We start from the raw sequence: 26817 nt of genomic DNA, 5'->3' as shown, positions 1-26817 counted from the left end.
ACCCATGGCCCAACAGATACTATTGCTCAAACAACATGAAATGATTACTATGTAGTGCCAAATACTCGTATTTGCTACAAAGTTTTTTTTTATTTCACGGTAGGGGGAATTTTTGGTATATGGAAATTGCATTGCATGCCTAATACATGAAAACTGCATCATGAGTCAGGGAAGACAAATTTACACACACCTAACAAATACTCCAAAAGAGGTTAGTGGCATAACATCGGCCGATAAAACTCAAAAACCATACTGCACAGAGGATATACGGAGCGTGGATGGAAGATGACATACCACCTTTTCCGAGGGCTTTATGTGGCTCCTTTATAATATACGTAGACCAAGCTGGACATATACCCCCCCCCCCCTACCATATACTCCCTCTGTGTCAGCTTATAGGATCTATGTGTATCCCTAGATCATCATTTTGACCATCATGGTCTCTCTCCTCCCTTTTGGTTACACTTTCTCGCGTAAGCTCCTCCCTCTAATTCTTGTCTCATTAATTTACTCTTTATTTTTATTTTATGCATCTAGGCTTTGGGTGGTGGTAGATTCAAACACCGATGGCTACAACTGCAAGAAGCTGCGACTCTAAAACACCAGAGGTCCTCTCTTTTCCCCATCCAGTTATGGCATATAATTAATCCAACCTCGTTTGATTAATTTCCTCTCTTTGTTTTAACAATTGAAGCAGGTCTTGGTGAACTCATTGGAGGTGTCGTTCGAGTTCTACAGGATCTCCTCCACATTGATGTGCTAGCCATCCAGAAGGTATGTCAAAATTTTCGTCCCTTTTGTGTGTTCTTGGGATTGAATAATGTGATGACTTACTCACTAACTGCAATCATTCTATTCGAGAGCGATGCCAAGCAAGGAGCTGTATTTTGACAATGGAAATTATAGTGTTCTGTTCCAATCATCCACCTTTCTCTTTTAAGTTAGGATAAGCTTATTATAGAATCTATACCTGATATTTACAGCCGTAAATCTACTATATGATTTGTGTGTAAACATAAATGCCTCTGAATCTAGGAGAGGATGTCGACGCTGTGAAGTGGTAGGCGAGAATACCGCACGTGTTCTGCAAGATGCTCATCTTCTTCGACGCCCTCGACACATCCATGATTCCTCTTCTCCGGCAGCGACACGGTCAATAGCGATGCCATTGACTTCCGCCTTCATGACTTCTTCACTGCCACTTTAGCCAGCAAGGCCGGCCGTTGTTATGAGGAAGGTTTGACCTGATTTTGATTCAACAGAGATTACATATATCCTTATCAGCCTGTTTGTTGTATATATAGCTCATCTTTGATAAATTCTTTTACTGCTGAATCCATGATATGATGCTCCTTATTTTCTCTGTTTCCCCTTTTTTTCACAGCTGCTAAAGGCTGATTGACTAGGGCAAGGTGGCGCGACGGTGATCATCCAGAGCATTTGCCAGAGTTATCTCGGCATGTTATTTGTGAGTATCCTTTCAATCACTCTGTTTCAATGTTTATCGCTTTTGATCTTATTAAAATAATCTTCATCCATGCAGATTCTATTTGAATAAAAATGCACTGTTATGCTGGCACTTTACTAATGAACCATGTTAATATCATATACTTTTGTTGCAGATCTTCTCCGTATATCTCAGCCATCAGTTTAACCAAACCCACTCTGGAGTTATTTTTTGGATGAAAACCCATTTGCTACTCCTGCTTTAATTTAGGCCAAACTGCAACAAATGTGTTTCTTGATCATGCATGCTCATGGTGTTGTGGATTATTTCCTTTCTTTGCACAAGGGATTAGTTCAGGTGAGTCGTTAGAATTTTATTCAGATTTTTTGAGCTTGCACTTTTATTTCCATCTGTTTCATTTCCGTTTTTGGAATATGTGCATCTCTAATATTCATGTGCTCCTCAAATTTCAGTTTGTCACTTATCAAGTTCTCGCATTATCACTGTGCCCGGAGGTTGTTTTTGTAGCAATGGAGTAGAGAACATCAGTTTTATATTTGCCCACTGGATGTGTTCTTGCTTAGTCGTTTCTTGGGAAGATTTTCTTATATTTGTTAACCTTTCCGTATTTGTTTTTTTGCACGTTCTTGATATATACATACTTCAGCAATATGTAATCCAAATGAATCCTTTTAAGTTTCATTCTATTGTTCAAGTTTTGGTTTAGCTGACCAGAGGTATTCACAGTTGGATCATCCATGAATTGAAAGACTACTGGAACCTGTGTTTCCCCTTTACAACCAATTCTTAGTATTGAACTACGTATTTTGCTATCTGTTCCAGTGAATTGAAAGACTACACCTGTGTTTCCCCTTTACAACCAATTCTTAGTATTGAACTACGTATTTTGCTATCTGTTCCAGTGACAGTTTATTCACTATTCATTCCGAGAAGATATGCTGTTGGTTGGGGTGACACAACAGCATGTGCTGCAGCTCAGTGAGTCAGCCTAGCCAGGTCATGCTCCCTGAGTAATACTGGTGTGGCAAAGGTTCTGCATAAAAAATAGTATTGATGCTTGCTTTTCTATACTACAGGGTATTTCTGTAGATGTGCTTATGTTGGTGCTGGACAGATACTCTAGGCTGCTTTGCAGTTCTATATTTTTTTCAATTATTTTGACATTTTTTCATTTGTAGAAAGTTGAAACTGCTTTGCAGTGTTGTAGATATTAGTGGTGATTAAGTTATATTGGATATTTTGCAAAAAGAAATGGTTATCTATGTGGATTTGCATGCAATGCTTACATATTAGCCATTTGGCTGGAAAAATTCAAAAAAAAAGGTTAGAATTATCTTAGAAATGTGTTTAGTACCGGTGTTTACCACATGCAACATGGAGAGGCAAAACATGTTATAATTGCCAGCTACTGATCATGTTTCCAAACAACTAACTGATGAATACTATTTTACACGCTATGTTAAATATAGCAGACATGAGTATTGCTCTGATAGAGTGGACGTAAGTTCGTGTTACTGGTTTACTTGCAGATCTCAATATCTATATTCAAGTGTCTAGCTACGAAAGGACATGATGCCCCTGAAGTTTTCTTGTCTCCTGATCCAGGAGGTTGTCTAGCCGTTCTCACTGCCTTGGAGTTCAGGTGCGTGATTTTACGTTCGGCTTCTTAGCTTATATTCCCGTTTCCCATGCTCCTTCCTCCCTTAAGAGGTTTGATGATCGATTGAATTAGTTGTCATCTCTTATTTCCTGTTGTGCTCTCCAATAGACTGTTGCAGCACAAATATCTTTTGTGGAAAAGGTGCAGAGGTGATACTGAATGTTCCTTGTGATAACACTTACATGTTTCTGGTTAAATCATTTCTACAACACTGACAAGATTATCTCATAAATACTTCCATTAGGTTTAAGCACCAAGAGGTTGTTGCTTCTCAATTGACACTCAGTTGTCCAAAAGTAAAAAAAGTGCTTATGAAATTTGCGGACTTAAATGGAAAGTTTGACACACATCTTTCATGTACTTGAGTCAGGCTCTTGCCAAGGGAAGATGCATGTCCTTCCCCAATTCTCCGCCTAAAAAAAGGTGCATGCTCCCATTCTGTTGTAATTTAATCATGTTATTCTTTCTCTGAATGATAACCTACTAGCATTTTGGTTCATTGTCTGTAGTTGTTAATAAATATCATGTTCTCAACAATTTATGGTAAGCAACATCGTTATCTATCTTATATTTTCAAAACAAATGTAAGGTTTCATAGGGAGTCGGTCTGCCCAGTGCAGGGCATTGGTGAAACCAGAAACCCTTGGGTCGTTTGGTTATTGTTCAAAAAGCCTCTTTTCCCTATTTACCAGCCAATCAAAGACCAATCGTGACAATTCAGTTGCTTTAGGCTGTGCGGTTAAGTATGTGTGAGTGTGACTGCTCACATTTTGCAAGCAGAGCAGCCCAATAATTTCGTCCTGAATGGATCGCTCTTCTCTGTGTTCACTCCTGGATATTGCTCCAAGGATAGGAAATGTTAGTTCACCTTGACCAACTTAATATTGTTGAGTAGACGGTGTTCGGTGTTGTGAATACTACCCTGCAATTTTTGTAAAGCTTTCATGTCCACAGATTTGACGATATTATTCAGTAAAAATGCAATCCGCGTATTTGTTTAATACAGTTTAGCAATTCTTAAGCAGGGAATGCACTCTACAATGCTAAGACTACTTCCATTGGTACTAAACAACTAATATTTATCTTGACATTGGTACTGAACTACTAACGTTTATCTTTCCTTGGCACACATCGGAAATATTTGTCTTAGCTTCAAGGCAAAATAATTTTCATGGCATGTATGTACTTTTCTAAGGTTATTTAAAAACAGATTTGTAGCATTTGCTGCTCATTTGATAGTTATGACCTTAGGAACGGAGGGAGTACTTTATGCACACTTACCTCATATTTGGTCATTGTACTTAAGGCAGATCCAATTTATATATCACATCAATTGGATGTCACAAGATATTTTTTCCTCTTTTCTCCTATTATCATGCCTACTGCTCTACCTTTATGCCTTTTTGTCAAATGTGAGTTGAATATTACTGCAATTACATCAATATCTGCGTCACGGACATTTTGGCATATCTTGCACTCATGTAGGACTATGCACTTATATGCTCTGGTTACTTACTTTTTTTAATAGCTATAATTATCCAAAATAATATTCTGAAATCAGGACGAATCTTTGCTGGTAGAATGACACCTTACATGCCAAGAATTTGTCTGAAAGAATTGTTTTTCTACGTGCAATTCTGTTTTAGCATGAATGTTCTTTCTGTAATCATAGTGGTGGCGTGGTGCCAAATTTGTGGCTCAGTTGGCTCTAGCTCTGCCTTTGCAAATAAAAAGATCGAGCCTATTTACATGTAAATAAGAATATAGCATTATGTTTAAATTAGTCTTAGTTGGCTCTAGCTCTACCTTTGCAAATAAAAAGATCGAGCCTATTTACATGTAAATAAGAATATAGCGTTATGTTTAAATTAATCTTTACCAGAATACCTCTGCCGCCACTACTATTTACCGAGTAAGAGAAATGGTTGAATGTATGTGTATAAAATTGGCATATGTTCTGTTACTTTGCTTGATAAATCTTTGCTGCCCTCGAGTTTTTCTTAATGCTATAATAAGCTAAAGTTTATGGTTTAACTTCTAATTTAATTCTATCATTTGCGTGATAGTGCAACGGGTCATCTAGTAGAGGGAAACGAAGATGGGGTTGGCTCATTCGGATGGAGGAATAGGAAAGAGAGAGAGAGAGAGACAGAGAGCAAAGGCCTGAATTGAATTGGCCTAGTTCATAATTTCTAAAATCAAATCATATATAGAATTATTAAATGGCAGGAAAAAATTATTATGGATTTTATAAAGGCCACATTCTTTCATAAAATCCAAGAAAATTCCAGTATATCACAATAGTTAGAAGGTCCGTGCAAATATAGTTTCCACCTAATTATAGTTCCACTTATATTTTAAAAATATCATTTATACCCTTAATAAGTTCTCTAAATGAGTTTTTTGTGTTTATTAAATTACTAAAAATACAAATAAGAACTTTGTGACATAAAATATACCAAGACAAAATATTTTCTACAAATTTCTGTTATAGTTGATCCTCTTTTATAAATTGAAAGAAATGTTGGAAAATATTTGAAGGCTAAAAAATCCAACTTGGTGTAAATAATATCTAAGAAGTCGTTTGGAAGCCAGCTTTCCTTTCATTTGTAGCATTTTGAAATGAATACATGTATTCATTTCATTTACATTGTAATTCCAGAAATAGACACTTGTTTGGTTGCCACAGGAATTGCAAATGACTGCAGAATTCAATATTTAATTTGTAAATGAGTTCCATAGAGAAACGCAAATGACAGGTCTCAGCTCGGAATCGTGTTCACTCATGGCGTCATTTTGCTGGATTTTCTAAATGAAATGACGATCCAATTCTATGGCAACCAAACAGCCCACCTATGGAATTCCAAAATGAATTCCGGGATTCCTGGCCCAAATGATGGATACCAAACGACTTCTAACAATATTTGAGTTGTATAAAAGTATTTCAACCATGATATATTTTTCGAAAATCCATATATCAACTCTTACAATATTTCAGATGGTTAACAAAGAATTAGATAAGACCTCAAAGGTTTTAATTATTTTTAAGATGAAATAAAGTAAGAGGTAAAATAAGACTATTGATCACATAGCTGTTTTCATTGAACATTCTAGAATGGATTTTTGAATCTTATAGAGGTGCTACTGGGTCAGGTCAAGTGGACCTAGAGGGGAGAGAAGTCACTACCGGAGAAGGGAAGTGGATGGATCGGGGTGGAATGAGAAGGGAGGTGGGGCAAACCCACATTGTGCTTAGGTGTGTCACAGGACACCGGGTCGGTCCTGAGTGATCTTCTTTGCTATATGCTTCATATATTAACACTCTGCAACACCCCTATTTGAAGCAAGAATTTTGTGTGAACTAGACTGAGGCACCGAGACGTTTTTCCTCTAGGCCCACCCCCAGGGAGCCACCTCTAGATCCTCACAGCGGAGGGCTATAAAACTGAGAAAGGGGTAATTTTAGTTTCAGTGGTGCAGGGGCTTCAGGTGGGATGAAATTGACTATTAATAGTCATTGCTGAGTTTAGTAGTACTCACTGGCCCAACTTTGTCCCGACAGTGGTAACTAGTTACCATTGACGACTTCAGTTTAGGCCTTTGAGTGGTACTTCTTCATCACAAATCAGTTTGATGCATTATAACTTGCCTGGAAATAAAAGATCAATAGAATCCTCAAACTTTAGTGGGGTTGTTGAGGTGTATTACTAAGGTCTTCAGCTGAAATTGACTTGTGAGAATTTCTAATATTATGTCAAATAGGTCGAGAAGTCGTATATGAAAGCATTATTCCTAGGCATCGTGTTATTGTTCCTAGCTAATCTCCTAATGTCTAATGATACATTGGAACCGGTGATTCCAACCACTCAACGTTGCCTTTATAGCATCATCACGTACCACTCCACTGCCAGGTCTCGTTATAAAAGGCACGCACTAATTCGTGAACAATCACAAATACAAACACAGCAAGCCCTCGTACGCAATAGCAACTGAGCAGAACACAAAATCCAAACCATTAACCATGGAGCTCATCCCTATCTCCTACATTGCCATGGCCCTCTCGTTGGTGCTTCTCCTCCCTTCCTATGCAACGGCGTCGGTGCCAACCGGCATGATAGAGCGGGAAACCAAGCAGCAGATTCTGGCGAGCATTCCGCCACATGGGCAGGAGAACCCCGTGCTGTTCCTGACATCGCCGTCTGGCAAGTACGCGGCGCACTTCATACGCAGCCAAACCGTGCCAGGCGCCGGCGGTCTCGGGGCGGACTTCTGCTACGTGGAAATTCTTGACGCCTCCGAGCCGGGCGCGGAGGGCCAGAGCGTGTGGGAGTCAGAGTGCTTGGCTGTGAGCACCATCAACACCTGCGCGCTCGTGTTCTCGTGGAAAGGTTTGGAGGTGTTCGACGGGAGCAACTCGGTGTGGCACACACACGACACGGAGTCGGTTGACAACAACTTCCTCAGAACGCTGGAGCTGGTGGACGAGGGTGACATGCGCATCCTCGACAAGGGCGGTGAGCTGGCCTGGAAGGCCAGCGACGAGCCACGGGCAGCGCAGCACTGCGGCATGCCCGGCTCACCCGGCCTGGTCTCAGCAACTGCGCCCTTCGCCCAGCCGATCGGGCAGGGGAGCAGCAACCTGCCATTTGGACAGGATGTAGGAGGCAATGGAAACGGCAACGCCGGCGCTGCAGCGCTGCCACAAGATGCATCGTATGGTGGTGTCGCTGGGCAGGGGCATGGCGTGGAAGACGTGGGGCAGTCGATTGGATTTGGCAGCCAACCGTTGCTGGACAGCAGCCCATACGACAGTGCTGCACTGAAGCATGGATGCAGCTTGCTTGGAACTGCACTTGCCTTGGGTGTCAGTGCTGCAATTACCATGGCTCTCAGTTTCTGATTTCAGTATATACTTGCGCTGTCTCCGCGTGAGGGGTTTGGTGGTTTCTGAATTTGTTGTTATTATTTCTGGCGCAATAAGCCAGGGATGTGTTGTAAACTCGTGATCAGGCGTGTGAATTTTCTTGGTGGGGGCATGCTTGTAGTATTACTGTGTTGTATCTGTAATTTCTTGTAATTGTTTAACTTGGTTGTAAGACTTGCTTGTTTCGATTCTATTGGGCTACCCTACTCAAACTAATGATTTCAGAATTTCACATGGATGTTTTTGGGATGTTGTCTACTCATTTCTACAGTAATGCCTGCAAGAGACTGTTAAAAGACTCGATGGTACCGGTAGGCCTTTTTGTGGATCAGTGATGCTTGAGATTGACCCCGGTGATAACCTGTTATCATAGATGGTTTGTCATTCAAGTCATGATTAACTGTTTATGATATTGGAACATCAAATAAGGTTATTTCCCACAAACCATGTGTGTTTATGTTCATATTCATAAAACAATTAGAATTTGTGGCATTTTAGAAATACTACATTATTTTTTGGATAAGGGGGATTCCTATGCGAAACAACAAAATGGAAGTAAGAAAAGTAAGGTGAATTGTCAAACTCAAGCGGGTTTTGGTAGCCGTGAAATCATAATTTTACCCCCACCTTTTTCATAGTAAGCTAGACGACGATTGGATACGGAGATGGATGTTGTATTATGTTGAATTTGGACATGGTGCCGAAATAGATTACCAACATATACCATATATGTATATAAATAAAATCTATTATATCAATAAAAACATGCGATTAAGGGCTCCAATGGTACGACACTACTAAAGGATGTGTGCATCAACATGTTACAAGAAGACATGCATGTACGAACAAATCTACTTTCAATATATTAAAGCATGCTGATATACAAACTACATACCAAAATGTAAAATTAATATACTTCAAACAAAATATATACTGGTTCAATGAGCAAGTATTTACCTAAACACATTATGGACACAGAACACCAGAAGTCTATAAATCTGTATCTCTTATAAAGCAAAACCTCACTATAATCACTTGCTATCTTAACATACAAGCTATCCACATCATCTCATTCTTCTATCCACCTAGGTATCCATGTTATTGTCATCCCACTAATATTCATTAATTTTAATCTATATCTACATGTAACCTATCCACACCCTCCATTCTTTTAGACACTGTCCGCACCATCAAATTTTAGCCATCTAATACACAACCATTTCGCTTAAATTTAGCATATCGACTATTATGATCAATTGAATCTTAGACAACTTCATGTTTCATGCATGGTATACCATTTTGTTTACATGATAGAAATCTTGAAGAGACTCTCGCCGCAACACACGGGATATCCTTCTTGTTCCCTAATAAAACACTAACAAGGATCAACGCTATCATATAAACAAAGGCGATATCCGCATATGTCAAGTTAATATCTAGAATTCACTAATTGTTGTCGTATTATTTTTGTAAAGCAATAACACTAATCTAGATAACTTAAAAATACTAATTATGCTAGACAAGTACAAAAATTATTATAAGCTAGATAATACAATAATAAATGCGAGATAGATAAATGAAGAATCGGAATGTTTTAGCAAGGCTAGTTTTTAACCTTCACTTAGATGCATAATTTAAAGATGTCATAGGAGAATCTGTATCTATAGAGTTTTAAAATGAAATTAAAATATACAAATAAAAAACGAAACATCTATGAATCTCCACTCAACTGAAAGCGCAAAGATCACAAAAGCTCAAAAGGATAACACACATAAAACCCCATAAACAACCATGGAAGAATTCCAACTAATCACAGATTGCACTAAGCTATTCAGATGGTTAAGCTAGTTGACTAAGATTTAACGAAATTGTGGTTGAATAAGAAGTGAAACCCTTAGAAAAAATGAGCATATGATATTATTTCCTAGTCAAACTTGTTGCTGGAAAGTCCAAATTCTGACGCTGGCAGACTTTGTGCTGGTTTTTGCTATCCTAATCTCCCATTGATGCATTGGAGCTGGTGGCTTCAACCACCCAACCATGTCTTTGCACCGTCATCATGTACCACTCCATTGCTAAGTCTCACTATAAAACCGGCTCACAACTCCATGAAGAAGCACAGGCACAAATACGAAATACTACAAATCCACACGTACGTAGCATCTGAGCGAAACAGAAACCAGTAGCCATGGAGCTAATCACCTACATTGCCATATGTCTCTCGTTCTCCTTTCTCCTCCCTTCCTACGCCACAGCAACTACGCCAGCCGGCATGATAGAGCGGGAAGCCAAGCAGCAGATTCTGGCAAGCATTCCGCCACATGGGCAGGAGAATCCCGTGCTGTTCCTGACGTCGCCTTCCGGCAAGTACGCGGCGCACTTCATACGCAGCCAGACCGTGCCAGGCGCCGGCGCCCTCGGGGCGGACTTCTGCTACGTAGAAATTCTCGACGCCTCCGAGCCAGGCGCGGAGGGCCAGAGCGTGTGGGAGTCAGAGTGCTTGGCTGTGAGCACCATCAACACCTGCGCACTCGTGTTCTCGTGGAAAGGTTTGGAGGTGTTTGACGGGAGCAACTCAGTGTGGCACACACACGACACAGAGTCGGTGGACAACAACTTCCTCAGAACCCTGGAGCTGGTGGACGAGGGTGACATGCGCATCCTCGACAAGGGCGGTGAGCTGGCCTGGAAGGCCAGCGATGAGCCACGGGCGGCGCAGCACTGCGGCATGCCCGGCTCACCCGGCCTGGTCTCGGCAACGGCGCCCTTCGCCCAGCCGATCGGGCAGGGAAGCGGCAACCTACCATTTGGACAGGATGAAGGAGGCAATGGAAACGGCAACGCTGGCGTAGCAGCGCTGCCACAAGATGCATCGTATGGTGGTGTCGCTGGGCAGGGGCACGGCGTGGAAGACGTGGGGCAGTCGATTGGATTTGGCAGCCAACCGTTGGTGGACAGCAGCCCATACGACAGTGGTGCACTGAAGCATGGATGCAGCTTGCTTGGAACTGGACTTGCCTTGGGAGTCAGTGCTGCAATTACCATGGCTCTCAGTTTCTAATTTCAGTATATACTTGGGCTCTCTCCGCGTGACGGGTTTGCTGGTTTCTGAATTTGTTGTTATTATTTCTGGCGCAATAAGCCAGGGATGTGTTGTAAACTCGTGATCAGGCGGGTTAATTTTCTGGGTGTGGGGCATGCTTGTAGTATTACTGTATTGTATCTGTAATTTCTTGTGGTTGTTTAAGTTTGGTTGTAAGACTTGCTAGTTTCGTTTCTATTGGGCTACCCTACTCAAACTGATGATTCAGAATTTCACATAGAATTTTTTTTGGATGTTGTGTACTCACTTCTACAGTAATGCCTGCAAGAGACTGTTAAAAGACTCGATGGTTAACCGATAGGCCTTTTTGTGGATAAGTCATGCTTGAGATTGACCCTGGTGATAACCTGCTATCATAGATGGTTCGTCATTCAAGTCATGATGAACTGTTTGTTATAATGAAACATCAGATAAGGTTATTCACCACAAACGTGTTTCTGTTCGTATTCATAAAACAATTAGAATTTGTGGCATTTGAGAAATGTTAAATCATTTCTTGGATAAGGGGGATTCCTATGCGAAACAACAAAATGGAATTAAGAAAAGTAAGGTGAATTGTCAAACTCAAGCGGGCTTTGGTAGCCCTGAAATCATAATCTTACTCCACTGTTTTCATAGTAAGCTGGACGACGGTTGGATACGGAGATGAATGGTGTATTATGTTAGATTTGGACATGGTGCCGAAACAGATTACCAACATATACCATATATGCATATAAATAAAATATATTTCTATTATATCAACAAAAACATGTGATTAACAGCTCCAATGGTACGACACTGCTAAAGGATGTGTGCATCCATGGACGGATGTCACGGATCCATGTATGGTCATGGGTGTGCAGATGTACACCCAATTTTTTTGGCAAACAAAATATAATATTTATAATGCAGATTAAGTGTATGTATCAATGACATTGTACTTTGAGCAAAACAAGTCCGTTAACGTCAATCTAAGCTTAAGATCTTATTATCGTGTAGTATTTTTTCTCTAACTTTTGTGAACTTCAATAATTCTTTCAGCTATGGGGGGAAAAGGTTTGGTTTTGCTAAGTCGATCCTTTGTAGATTAGCCAAAAATATTTTTTGAACACCCAAGTTCGAAAACCAGCATCTGTCCCTGGGTGCATCAGCATGTTACAAGCAGACATGCATGTATGGAGAAATATATTTTCAATATATTAAAGCATGTTGATATACAAACTACATACCAAAATGTAACATTAATATACTTCAAACAAAATATATACTGATTCAATGAGCAAGTATTTACCTAGACACATTATGGACACAGAACACCATAAGTCTATAAATCTGTATCTCTTATAAAAGCAAAACCTCACTATAACATTCATTAATCACTTGCTATCTTATCATACAAGCTATCCACATCATCTCATTCTTCTATCCACCTACTTATCCATGTTATTGACATCCCATAATATTCATTAGTTATAATCTATATCTACATGTAGCATATCCACACTCTCCATTCTTTAGACATACTGTTGTCCGCATCATCAAATCTTAGCCATCTAATACACAACCATTTCACTTAAATTTAGCATATCGACTATTATGACCAATTGGATCTTAGACAACTTCATGCATCACGCATGGTATACCATTTTATCTACATGACAGAAATCTTGAAGAGACTCTCACTGCAACACACGGGATATCCTTCTAATTCCCTAATAAAACACTAACAAGGATCAACGCTATCATATAAACAAAGGCGATATACACATATGTAAAGTTAATATCTAGAATTTACTATTGTCCTATTATTTTTGTAAAGTAATAACACTAAGCTAGATAACTTCAAAATACTAATTATGCTAGACAAGTACAAAAATTGTTATAAGCTAGATAATACAATAATAAATGTGAGATAGATAAATGAAGAATCGGAATGTTTTAGCAAGGCGCGTCTATAGTTTTTAACCTTTACTTAGATGCATAATTTAAAGATGTCATAGGAGACTATATAGTTATAAAATGAAATGAAAATATACAAATAAAAAACGATACATCTATGATTCTGAGGATAATGCACATAAAACCCCATAAACAACCATGAAGAATCCCAACTAATCACATATTGCACTAAGCTATTCAGAAGGTTAAGCTAGTTTAATGAAATTGTGGTTGAATAAGCAGTGAAGCCCTTTGAAAAAAATATAGCATATGATATTATTTCCTGGTCAAACTCGTTGCTGGAAAGTCCAAATTCTGACGCTGGAAGACTTTGTGCTGGTTTTTGCTATCCTAATCTCCCACTGATGCATTGGAGCTGGTGACTTCAACCACCCAACCATGTCTTTGCACCGTCATCATGTACCACTCCATTGCTAAGTCTCACTATAAAACCGGCTCACCATTCCATGAAGAAGCACAGGCACAAATAGTACAAATCCACACGTACGTAGCATCTGAGCGAAACACAAACTAGTAGCCATGGAGCTAATCACCTACATTGCCATATGTCTCTCGTTCGCCTTTCTCCTCCCTTCCTACGCCACAGCAACTACGCCAGCCGGCATGATAGAGCGGGAAACCAAGCAGCAGATTCTGGCAAGCATTCCGCCACATGGGCAGGAGAATCCCGTGCTGTTCCTGACGTCGCCTTCCGGGAAGTACGCGGCGCACTTCATACGCAGCCAGACCGTGCCGGGTGCCGGCGGCCTCGGGGCGGACTTCTGCTATGTGGAAATTCTCGACATCCCCGAGCAAGGAGCAGAGGGGCAGAGCGTGTGGGAGTCAGAGTGCTTGGCTGTGAGCACCATCAACACCTGCGCCCTCGTGTTCTCATGGAAAGGTTTGGAGGTGTTCGACGGGAGTAACTCGGTGTGGCACACACATGACACGGAGTCGGTTGACAACAACTTCCTCAGAACCCTGCAGCTTGTGGACGAGGGTGACATGCGCATCCTCGACAAGGGCGGTGAGCTGGCTTGGAAGGCCAGCGATGAGCCACGGGCGGCGCAGCACTGCGGGATGCCCGGCTCACCTGGCCTGGTCTCGGCAACGGCGCCCTTCGCCCAGCCTATCGGGCAGGGGAGTGGCAACCTGCCATTTGGACAGGATGAAGGAGGCAATGGGAATGGCAACGCCGGCGCAGCACAGCCCGAGCTGCCGCTAGCACCGCTGCCACAGGCGGCAGCGTACGGTGGTGTCGCTGGGCAGGGGCAGGGCGTGGAGGAAGTTGGGCAGACGATTGGATTTGGTAGCCAACCATTGGTGGACAACAGCCCGTATGATAGTGGTGCACTGAAGCATGGATGCAGCTTGCTTGGAACTGGAGTTGCCTTGGGTCTCAGTGTTGCCATTGCCATGGCCCTCGGTTTCTGATTTCAGTACCTGCGCTCTTCCCGCCTGACGGCTTTGATGGTTTCTCGAGATTGTTCTTATTATTTCTGGCGCAATAAGCCAGCAGGGATGTGTTGTGAACTCGTGATAAGGGTTGTGCCTTTTCTGGGTGTGGGCATGCGACTAGGATTAACGTATTGTACCTGAATATGCAATGTGTAATATTTTGTGATCATTTAAGATATTGTTTTGTAAGACTCGATTATGTGGTTTCTATTGGGTTATTGCCTATTGCGTCACTTCTTCAGACTACAAGAGACGGTTATATAACTGGACGGTTAACCCATTCCGGATTTTTCCAGGAAACCCGAAGGCCGGTGGCACCCACATAGATTTTGCATTTCTCTATCATGTTATTTTTAAAGAAATTGAGCGACCATGAGTATGGTGAGGTGCTTACTAGCTAGTTTAGGTCATTAAACCTGCTCGCCGTCACACACTTTGTACTGATAGCTGCGGATGTTAGTATCAAGAGAACTCTGAATTTTCTCTAATCGTCTGTCTGGGGAATTTTGCTACTGGAGTTTAACTTGTAATCGAAAATTCTGTGGATCATCAAGAATGTTTGGAAACTATTTTAGTTGGAAGAGCTGTGGATGTTCGTATCGGTAGAATTCTGAATATCTTCTGTAATCGTCTTGCTTGCTGGTTTGGTGATCAAGAAAGTTTTCTGAACTTGCTGTAATTTTCTTGGTTCTTCATGATCAAGAAAATCCTGAACTCACTGTAATTTCCTTGCTTGTTAGTTAGTAATTAACGACTCAACCTTTACCAATTTTCTTGTTCAGTAAACAATTTTTCTTGTTCAGTAATCATGAAAATCTTTGACTTCTTTTAATTTTCTTTCGTGTTCGTAGCAATTATTTCAGGAAGACTTTGCGTTCTGGTATGCTTGATGGGAATCAGGATTTGACCTTCTTGATAAGTACTCCCTTCTTGCAAGGTTCTTGATAAGTACTCCAGTTCATTACATTTTACCGTGTAAACACCATTGTCAGGAAAGTAATACTGAAGGCTTGAAGGACGCAGTTGTTTGCACTGAATTAATCAACACCCAGTCCTTATACTGAAACAGATAGTTCTATTTATACTACTTTGGATATGAAACCAGAGTGCCCGTTGTGAAGCAGTCTTGTTTCAGTTGCTTGCATTGAACTCTGAATCCTGAAACAGCCGAGATTGCAATGCTTGTTTCTTATCTAACCCGACTGAAGGTTAGACTAGTTTAATTTCAACCTGGGATATTTAGCTAGCTTTCAACCCCCTTGTCTCCGTCCCTTGCAGTGACAAGAAGACATGAATATTTCGATAAAGAAGCCATGAATTGGAAATGTATTTTTACATTTTGCGTGATACGCAAGGGACCAATGGACTATGTAATCTCTTTTGTACTAGTTTTATGCTGATGCAAGTGCCAGTTCTTAACAATAAAAATGGGGCTTTTTTATGTCTCTGTGAGCTTAAACAAGGTTTAGTTCATACAAGAGACGAGTGTCGGTAACTCGGTATGTTTGTTTAATAGAGCTAACTGAATAACTAGTCAGGTTTCCTAGTACTGTATTCTGGCTGGCACTAAACTTGGTGTGATTTCAGTGCATTATCCGTTTTGTGTTTTAGGAAAAGGTTATAGCATCAGATATTATAGCATTTTCCCGGTAAGGTGTCACATGGGATCCCGCCTAAATCTCACTTACAGTTCATTTTAACTTTTCTAGTGCAAATTCTGGGAGCAAAATTTGCACTAGAAATGCATAATTTAAAGATGCCATATAGAGAATCTGTAATTACATAGTTATAAACCAAAATGAAACATAGAAATGAAAAACAAAACATCTATGATTCTCCACTCAGCTGAAAGCACAAAGGTCACAAAAGCTCAATATGATAGCACACATAAAAATCCATAAGCAACCATGGAAGAATCCCAACTAATCACATATGGCATTAAGCTATTCAGATGGTTAAGCTAGTTGACTAAGATTTTACGAAATTTTGGTCAACTAAGCAGTGAAGCCCTTTGAAATGAGCATAGGATATTATTTCCTGGTCAAACTTGCAGCTGGAAAGTCCAGATTCTGACGCTGGCAAACTTTGTGGTCGTTTGCTTTCCTAATTTCCCACTGATCCACTGGAGCCGGTGCTTTCAACCACTCAACCATGCCTTTGCACCGTCATCACCATGTACCACTCCATTACTAAGTCTCACTATAAAACTGACACACCACCCCATGCACAAGCACAAATACTACAAACCCACACGTACGTAGCATCTGAGCGAAACACAAACCAGTAGCCATGGAGCTAATCACCTACATTGCCATGTACCTCTCGGTCACCTTTCTCCTCCCATCCTATGCCACAGCAATGGCGCCAACCGGCATCGTAGAGCGGGAAACCAAGCAGCAGATTCTGGCGAGCATCCCGCCGCACTGGGAGGAGAACCCCGTGCTGTTCCTAATGTCGCCGTCCGGCAAGTACGCGGCGTACTTCTTGCGCAGCCAGACTGCGCCGGGCGCCGGCGGCCTCGGAGCCGACTTCTGCTACGTGGAGATCCTCGACACCACGGCGCCGGGCGCGGAGGGGCAGAGTGTGTGGGAGTCGGAGTGCCTGGCGGTCAGCACCGTGAACACCTGCACGCTCGTGTTCTCGTGGAAAGGGCTGGAGGTGTTCGACGGCAGCAACTCTGTGTGGCACACCCACGACACGGAGTCAGTTGACAACAACTTCCTCAGAACCCTCCAGCTGGTGGACGAGGGTGACATGCGCATCCTCGACAAGGGTGGTGAGCTGGCCTGGAAGGCCAGCGACGAGCCGCGCGCGGCTCAACACTGTGGATTGCCCGGCTCACCTGGCCTGGCGCCGGCAATGCCACCGTTCGCTGATCCGATCGGGCAGGGGAGCGGCAACTTGCCCTTCGGACAGGAAGGAGGCAATGGCAACATCTATGGTGCCTATAATGGAGCCGCACAGCCCGAGCTGCCACTCACGCCACTGCCCCAAGCGGCAGGGCTCGGTGGAGAGCAAGGCGTGGAGAGCGTGGGAGAGCCGCTGGTGGACAACAGCCCCTACGACAGCGGTGCACCAGCTCATCGATGCAGCTTTCTTGGGATTGGAGTGGCTTTGAGTCTGAACGTGGCAATTGCCATTGCCATGGGCCTCGGTCTCTGAATTTGGTAATTTTCACGCATGCTTGGTGGTTTCTTGAATTGTTTTTCATTAATTCTGGCGCAATAAGCCAGGGGATATGTTGCCGATGTGTTGGGGCTTTGTTTAGTGATTTTGCCTATTTAATATTGTATTGTAGTATTTAATATACTCTTATATAAAATTGTTTCACGGTTATCTATTTCTGTTGAGAAAAAAAATTGCCATCCAAGTTATGTTTTGACCAAACCTTGTTGAGTTTTTACCAAGCTTTCATATAGTTTCTCCCCCACAAAAAAAAAGCTTTCATATAGTTTCTGTCGATCTTTAGTAGTCTCACCATAACTCTGCTGCATTGAGTTTGTGAGGAAAAGAAACAAGTAAGAGTTTAGCCACTTGAGCTGTAGATGAATAGTGCAGATCAAAATGCAGCTATCATGCAAGTATGTTTCCCTTGATTTTTCAGGGATTGCTAGATGGATAAGGATAGCAAATATAATCATCTCTGATTTCATAAGAACAACAGAGACATAACTACATCTAATTTCACCCGAAATATAGATGCATCCAAAGGTAATGAATTTACCATCTAGGAGTTCTTACCAGGTGAAACTTGTGGGGTAGAGGATTGAGGTATAGTGACATTCACACAGATGGCTGAATTTTTCTTTTGTAGTCGGGTCATGTGTTGATTCTTCTCGTCTGGCATACCACTCATGTCCACTTTATTTTTTGTGTCTCACGTTATTTGCTTCAGGTCGATGGTCACTCCTTGCAAAGCTTGCTGGCATACATGTCACACCTGGCATAGAAGAGGAAATAAAACTCAGAAATGATGATTAGATGGTTCATAAATAGAAGGAATTAGAAATGGCAATAACAGGTAACAACACGCAATGTACATACTCCAGGTACATGGTAACAATACTGAAGATAACAAATAGAAGGAATTAGAAATGGCATGAACAGAGCAAATGACCGGTAGTTGAAAAGGACAGAGCTACAAAATCATAGTGAAATTATGGCTACTTGATGAAGCTAAAAAATAATTACATCCTACACAAGAATCGATGACCTAAGAGCATTCTCCAAAAAACCGTGTGACCTAAGAGCATCCCCAAAAAAGGTTAAAAGGTGGATCGGACAATTGAAAAATGGTCAAGAAGATCTCTGTGAAGGGAAATAAGATCTCCCATCTCTTTGGTGGAAACAGGAACCCTTCTGCTAGTTTTCCATTTCCATCACATTGATGTTTTCTGAAAATAAAACCTATTACCAAGTCAGAAACACTTGTCATTTACTCAAGTATGTTGCTTTCATGCATCAAGTTTCCCCAAAATCATTTGATGTTTCCAGGGAAAAATACAAATGTTTCTTCTGGCCAAGAGTTGAATATATATTGGTACTGATCATGAGTCAACTATTACACAATATTGGCTTCACCATTCATAGTTATCAAACATATTGTCTATCACACATGCAAAACTTAATATAATGAAACCTAATCAGTACATTGATTTTGGATTCAAATGTTGCCTATTACACCAAACAAATATCATGAATTTGGATATTGCATACTCCCTCCGTCCCATGAAAGTTCTCTTGGATTTGAGGGAGTGCAAAAAAATAGACATATAAACTCATGAATTGGAATGGTTCCTAATACATCGATGTACTGATTGGTGTAGAAGCAGTGATCGAACTGTATATTACAAACACCAGTATACTGATTAGGGTGAATCATCAGGCTGATTGTTTGACGGATTTGAAAGAATTCCTGCCAGTCCATCTGAACAAATATGTATTCTAAAATCTGAGTCAATACATGGTACCCCACTCAACTATTTAGGCAACCTGAAGCAATACATAATCTACGACACAATCTGAGCCAGTACAGAAATGGAAACGATAAACCAATGTGAGAAATTTCGCATCGTTGATACTGAGTACAACGATGCAAAAGGGGAAATTAATCTAGGTAAAAAAGATTGATGAAAACTAAAATGAGAACATCAAGACTACCTTGAGCTAGAAGAAGGGGCGGGTATGCCGTCGGATAGCGGCGTGGAAGAGGAGGCGGCGGCGGCAGCGGCGGCGGCGGAGGAGCATGGCAGCGGTACGCGCTGCGTCGGCGTCGGTGGAGTGCGGATTTGGTGGAGCGCGCATTCGGCGGCGGCGGCGACGTCGGTGGAGCTCGGATTCGGCGGCGACAGCTTCGGTATACGCGCGGCTGTGAGGTTTGGGGATGGCAGAGGCGCCGGGCGCGCGCTACGTGGGTTTGGGGGTGTTTTTTAATTTTACCTGAGCAGCCCGGCAGTTAAACGAGTGAAGACCGGCTAAAATTTGCGCCGGTTTTGCAGATTAACGTATGGATCGTTAATGTATTCCTTGAAATCTACTCTTCCTAGTGCCTAGTACTGGCCGTTAAATGTTGAATCGATGTGCACTATTTGTGCGTACGTAGCACACGTTGCTCCCTTTGCGGAAAAATATCAAGTGATACCACATTTCACATGATACCACTTCACAAAATTCAAATTTGTAAGTGATAAAAAAAATTTAAATAAATTTGTGGCTGTTCACAAAATTGTCTAGAATTTTCAAATCCAAATTTAAAATACAAAGAGAAACAAAAAGACAAATGTTGTGTGAACAGTGTCATTTTGTGTTTTTGTCTTTATGTGACACTATTCATGCTGGATTTCTCCTTTTTGTTTCTTTAAGGATATTTTAAATTTGGTTATGAAAGTTACAGTGTAGGGTATGTAAACACACATCTTGTGAACACCCCAAATTTTGGTTTCAGATTTTTTGACACTTACAATTTAAATTTTGAAGAGTGGTATCATGGTATCAAATAAGGTGTGGTATCACTAGATATGTTGTCAGATAAGGGCGTTGCACATCTCTAGCTACGAACCCTACTCCAACTATTTCCTTTACTTTATCAGCTCGTTCATATGTCTCTTCTTCAATTCACCTGACAAGGCAGGAAACTCCTCTTCAATTCACCTAACAAGGCAGGAAACCTTTTAACACGCACCACAAAATAACTTTTTCTTGCATAACTTTCAATTTCTAGAGAGCTTTTTATTTAGTATTACCTCTATCTAAAGCTTCATTTTGCTCTTCATTGTTGATGTGTTCATCTAACAAGAGTTTATAGGCTGGTCGAACAGTATAGTTTGCTTCTCTTCTCGAATGCCCAAGCCCACACTTCTGCCACTTCTACACGTCGCCCTCCTCATCATCCTTCAACTCGGCATTGCACAAAGAGAGCCGCCTCCTCCTACGGAGGAGCGCAACCTACGGGCTAGCCTAAAGAGGATAGTCCTGAGCCTCGCCATCACTGAGAGAGATGGAAAGAAGTAAAGTCCTGTTGCCTACCAAAATCCACCGGCGAGCAGCGACGGGCAACACAGAGAGCCAGGAGGCTCCCAGGACTGCTGGTGGGCCCTGGTCCCTCGGGCAACGGCCCGCAAAGCTCCGGCACACGTCCTGGCTAATGCGAGGGCGTGCCACCTGACCTATACCTCGGTCGGGAAGGTGATGGATTGCTTCGATTAGTTTCCTGCATGGCAAACACGTAAACATTAAATACGAGCCCCGATCGGCTCTTAGGTTACCTCGTGAATCGGCTCAAAGAGCCGATTGACCCATGGTTCACGTTGGATTTACGATAACATGGGGATCCCGCTTAATCAAAACCAAGATAAATCAATCTACGACAGTCTAGGGTTTTCACCGCATAACCGGAACATCCTACACGTAGTTGAGCTCGGCGTATACGTAAGATAATAGAAAACTAATCCTAAAGAGGCCTAAAAACCAACATAACGTCGATTCCCGGAACAATCCCTCTAGGATCAGCAAACTATACCTTACGCACTACTGGATCGTTCAACCCGTTTGCAGGGCCTAATCATGCGGATATCAAACCAATCCTTGGAGAACAAGGAACAACTATAACAGATCAGATCTACTAAATAAAGATTAAGCAAGATGCTGCCCTTACACCCAAGATAGGTGCAAAGGCAGCTAGATATTGAGGGGCAGCGTAGCTAGGCAATCATATCAGAAAAGTATCGACGTCAGCCCCAAAACATCTACGATAACGGTATTGCTCGCCATCAACAAGGCTTCAGCGACGAGCAACACCAACAACCAATAAACCGATATCGCCTAGATCGCAAGATGCGATCTAGGCAGCATGTCGCTTACCCGGAAGAAAACCCTCGAAACAAGGGGTGGCGATGCGCCTAGATTGGTTTGTTGTGAACGTGATCGTCCTCCTTTCTCAATAACCCTAGGTACATATTTATAGTCCGTGGACTTTCTATCTTGGGAATAAACCTAGTTGTGTACGACTAAACTCTATCTCTTAATTCTAAACATAAAACAGATACACGGGCAATCTAGCCCAAACTTTCGTACGAGGCCGATTCAGAGACACTTTACATGCATGTCCTCTAAGCCCATCTCAATCACGGCCCATCTCCTGCTCTTGCTAAATTCTGGTGATAACACATGCCCCCCTGATTTTGGCAATAATAATTCCAAAACCACTCTGTTTTTCTTCATCGGGTTACGCGTTGCAGAGCAGAACCGCTTCAGTGTCTTTCCATCATGATGCCTTGTCTTCTCAACTTCTCCGCACTGCACGATTGTCAGTTTTGGCACCGCATCCTCGAAAACTGCCCAAGCATTGAATCATCTCCCACTATATCCCCTTTATTTAATCTCACCCGAGCAGTTCGCCTCTTCATCCTCCTGTTCCGCATTATCCATCGGCAAAAAACCCTCCTCTGCAACCATGGATTCCTCCTCCTCTGCCTCTTCGGGTCTCTCCTTCCAGTCCTCCTCCTCCAGCGAGCCGGCGCCGGAGTACGACCCGATAAGGGCGTACGAGGCCCGCGCCCCAGAGTGGTGGGACGAGAGGGATTGGGACTTCACCGTCGAGTCAGAGGATGAGGAATCCTTGACCGACGGGGAGGATAACCTCCAGTTCCTCGTGGACGGGGAGTGGGAGGAGGAGAGCGAGGACGACGCCTTCTCCTGGGACGCGGGCCTCTCCTCCGACGAGGAGTATGAATCGGAGGACGACACCTCCTCCGACGAGTACCCGCCGGTGAAGCGCTTCCGCGCCGGGTCGGAGGACGACGACGACGATGACGACGATGAAGAATACGCCCCTGCCGGCGGCTTCAGCAGCAGCGACGAAGACGTCGCCGGCAGCAGCGCCGACAGCAGCGAGGACGGCGACGACGAGGGCAGCGACGGCCCCTAGATTAGGGACTACTAGAATAGGACTAGTAGTAGTATATTAGGCAGTAGATCCTCCTTTTGTGAGCAATCGGCTCTTATTGTAAAAATCCTCCTTTAATCAATGAAGAATGCTTCGGTTTGATTTTCCCAATTGTCAAAGTAGATCAATGCTCAAAGAGCCGATGGCAACGCATCGGTCTTTTACCAAAAACGCCAGCAAGGCCAGCCTCAGTTACCTATTTAGACAAATCCAAGCGACCATTCCCAAATTCAAACGGTAAACTGATACCTGCTCGCAACAGTTTGTTCCTCTAGAGTCGATGGCTACGCATCGGCTTTTTAGTTCTAAAGTCGATGTCAGTGCATCGGCTGTGCTTTGCATGTTTAAAAAGTTTTTTTTACCGGCTGATTTCATGCATCGGCCCCTATATTTCACTGCCCATCATCCCACATACTCGGGAAATATTTCTTGAGATGCTGACCATTGACAGCCACTGGGAACTTCGCACCACTCAACTCCTCGAGCATGTATGCGTTACCCTTTAGAACTTGGTCGACTCTGTACGGCCCGTGCCAATTTGGAGACCATTTACCATACACTTTATCCTTAGTCCCCAATGGCAATACAGCTTCCCATACCAGATCACCAACGTGGAACTCCTTTGGTCTCACCTTCTTATTATATGCGCGAGCTACCTTGGCTTTGTTCTCTTTAATTTTCTCAAGCGACCAAAGTCTAAGTTTCATCAGATCCTCAATGCTATCACTCATCAGGGCTGCATATTCTTCAGTTGTTAAGTCATTCTGAAACGTAACACGTCTCGACCCAGCCGTGATTTCCCAGGGCAACACGGCTTCTTGTCCATAGACCAGATGGTATGGCGAGGTTTTTATCGCTCCATGACATGACATGCGTTAAGCCCACAAAGCCTCTGACAATACCTCGTGCCAACGTCTAGGGTGCTCGTCGACTTTCCTCTTAATCAGCTTAATAAGGCTCGGTTGGACGCTTCAGCTTGCCCATTTGCTTGAGCATAGTATGGAGATGATCGGATCAACTTAATTCCCATGCCCTCGCAGAACTCTCTAAACTCGCGAGAAATGAAAACCAAACCTCCATCGGTCGTGATAGTCTGGGGAATCCCGAATCTATGAATGACATGTTCTTTCACAAAATTGATAACATCGGCCGATGCTACTGACTTCATAGGGACGGCCTCCACCCATTTAGTAAAATAATCTGTGATGGCCAAAATCCACACATGGCCTTTGCTCGATGGAGGATTGATTTTGCCGATCATATCCATGCCCCAACCTCGAAATGGTCACGGCTTGATAATGGGGTTCATCGCTGACATCTGAATTTTCCCAAACTTCTGACATGCTTGACACCCTTTATAGTACTTAAAACAATCCTCAAGCATAGTGGGCCAATAAAACCCCGATCGCCTGATCAACCATCTCATCTTATGAGCCGATTGGTGAGTTCCACAGGCGCCTTCGTGTACCTCGTGTAAGAGCTGATTTGACTCGGCTGGTCCCAGACATCTGAGAAGTAACCCTTCCAAAGTCCTGTAGAACATGTCATTCCCAATAAGGACGTACTTCATGGCCTTGTACCTTATCCGTTTAGGTGCCCCCCGAGCCGAATCTTTCAAGTAATTGATGATATCGGCTCTCCAGTCATCCGGTTCCAGGAACTGTACCTGGACGTCGGCTCCTCCGGCTACATCCTTGTAGCCTGACGCCATCTGTGTGAGATCGTTCGCCTCGGTATTCTGCGACCTCGGGATCCAATTGAAGTTTATGTACCTAAATTGTGCCATCATCTCACGGCATTGCATCCATAATGGGAAGAGCGACTCGCTCTCACACTTGTATTCCTCCGTGAGTTGGGAAATCACCAATTTTGAGTCTCCAAAAAGTTCCACTGCTTCTGCCCCGGCTTCCAAAAGCAACTCCATTCCCTTGCGTATTGCTTCATACTCAGCGACATTGTTGGTGCAAGGGGTAGACAGCCTGATGGAGAAGGAATATGTTCCCCCCCGGGGCGACACGAGTAGAACGCCGATGCCGCAACCATCATCACAAGCCGATCCATCGAAAAACATGGCCCATGCACGCACAGACAATGCTGCTATATCAGTGTTGATTCGTTCAGCAATAAGATCGGCTAACGCCTGCCCCTTGACTGCTTTCGCAGGCTGATACCGGAGATCAAATTCCGATAATGCAAACACCCACTTACCGAGTCGGCCTTTCAATACGAGAGCCGACAGCATATGTTTGATGACGTCCGATTTGCATATGATGACAATTTCTGCCGACGGAAAGATGTGACGAAGCTTGGTGCGGGTAAAAAATAGGCAGAGGCACAACTTCTCGATCTCGGGGTACCTAGTCTCTCGCGTCCAACATCCTTCGCTCGAGGTAGAAAGCGACTCTCTCCGCACCATCATAGACTTGCACCACCACCGAGGCGATGGAAGTGTCGGCCATCGACAGGTAAATATAGAATGGTCCGTCTCCGTCGGGCGGAACCAACACAGGTGGCTTCGTTAGATACTCTTTAATTTCGTCGAACGCTCGTTGTTGCTCTACCCCCCAGCGAAACTCCTCATCAGCTTTAATTTTTACCAATCCCATGAACGGCTCGATTCACCCTGACAAGTTAGAGATGAACCTTCTGACGAAGTTGATTTTGCCGATGAGACACTGTAGTTCCTTCTTCGTGGTAGGCGGCTTCATTGTTCGTACTGCCTCCTGACTTTTCAGGCCGATCTCAATTCCGCGTTCATGAACCAAGAAGCCCAAGAATTGACCGGCCGTCACACCAAAAGCACACTTCTTTGGATTCATTCTTAGCCCGAATTTTCTAGTTCGGTCCAGGATGCGTCGCAAATCCTCCAAGTGTCCTTCTACTGAGACAGACTTGACTACCACGTCATCAATGTAAATTTCCACCAACTTGCCGATCAGATCATGAAAGATGTAATTCATGGCTCTTTGGTATGTTGCGCCGGCATTTTTCAGTCCAAATGTCATGACTACATATTCAAACAAGCCCACCGAACCCGGTACTCGAATGCAGCCTTGTGTATATCTTCTGGAGCCATGAAAATTTGGTTCTAACCGGCATTGCCATCCATGAAACTTAAAACCTTATGACCAGCAGCTGCATTGATCAATGTCTCTGCTACCGGCATTGGATACTCATCCTTTGGAGTGGCTCTATTGAGATCCCGAAAATCTATGGCGACGCGCCATCGGCCGTCCTTTTTCTCTACAGGTACGATACTAGAAATCCACTCAGCATACCTGCATGGCCTGATGAACCCGGCGCTCAACATTATATCGATCTCTTTCTTGACTTGTTCTAAAATTTCGGCCATCATTTGTCGTGCTCGTTGCTGGAACGGCCGAAATCCTTTCTTAAGAGGGAGCCGATGCTCAATGATGCTCCTGTCTAACCCGGGCATCTCTGTGTAATCCCAGGCAAAACAATCGGGGTATTCTTTCAACAAAGCTATCATCAGGCTCCTCAGATGCGGATCTAACTTCTTGCTGATAAATGTTGGTCGTGGCTTATCCCCAGGACCAATGTCAATCTCTTCTAGCTCATCAGCCGATGTAAACCCATACCCTAGCTTTCCGTCACCTGCTAGATCAATGCTGAACACAGGCAAAACGTATGGCGAGGATAATTTGGGCCGATTGCTGGAATCGGCCCCCATTTCGATTGCATTGCTCAATGAAGGTTTACAACTTATTTGTACTCCACTACGGGAGGGAGTCTCCCTACTACGACTACGTGACATGCTTGAAGTGAGATCATTGCTTTTTATTTTTTGGGGCCGATCGCAGGGATCGGCCTTGCCACG

At 43.1% G+C, this 26817-nt stretch overlaps 4 protein-coding genes across 4 annotated transcripts; all 4 read left to right on the top strand.

Moving 5' to 3' along the window:
- The first annotated feature begins 7149 nt into the window (after positions 1-7149).
- LOC124695119 lies at positions 7150-8028 on the top strand. Its single transcript, XM_047228009.1, has one exon. The coding sequence runs from the start codon at positions 7150-7152 to the stop codon at positions 8026-8028; it is 879 nt and encodes a 292-aa protein (XP_047083965.1).
- A 2212-nt stretch (positions 8029-10240) lies between these two features.
- LOC124695118 lies at positions 10241-11113 on the top strand. The gene has a single exon (XM_047228008.1). The coding sequence runs from the start codon at positions 10241-10243 to the stop codon at positions 11111-11113; it is 873 nt and encodes a 290-aa protein (XP_047083964.1).
- A 2502-nt stretch (positions 11114-13615) lies between these two features.
- On the top strand, positions 13616-14509 carry LOC124695117. Its single transcript, XM_047228007.1, has one exon. It carries the CDS (start codon positions 13616-13618, stop codon positions 14507-14509), a length of 894 nt encoding a protein of 297 aa, XP_047083963.1.
- Positions 14510-16822: 2313 nt separating this feature from the next.
- Positions 16823-17695, top strand: LOC124695116. Its single transcript, XM_047228006.1, has one exon. It carries the CDS (start codon positions 16823-16825, stop codon positions 17693-17695), a length of 873 nt encoding a protein of 290 aa, XP_047083962.1.
- The last annotated feature ends 9122 nt before the right edge of the window (positions 17696-26817 follow it).

The sequence above is a fragment of the Lolium rigidum genome, chromosome 3, assembly GCF_022539505.1.
Source record: "Lolium rigidum isolate FL_2022 chromosome 3, APGP_CSIRO_Lrig_0.1, whole genome shotgun sequence".
NCBI lineage: Eukaryota > Viridiplantae > Streptophyta > Magnoliopsida > Poales > Poaceae > Lolium > Lolium rigidum.
The sequence above is the reverse complement of the archived record's forward strand: the minus strand, read 5'-3'. Positions and strand labels throughout refer to the sequence as shown.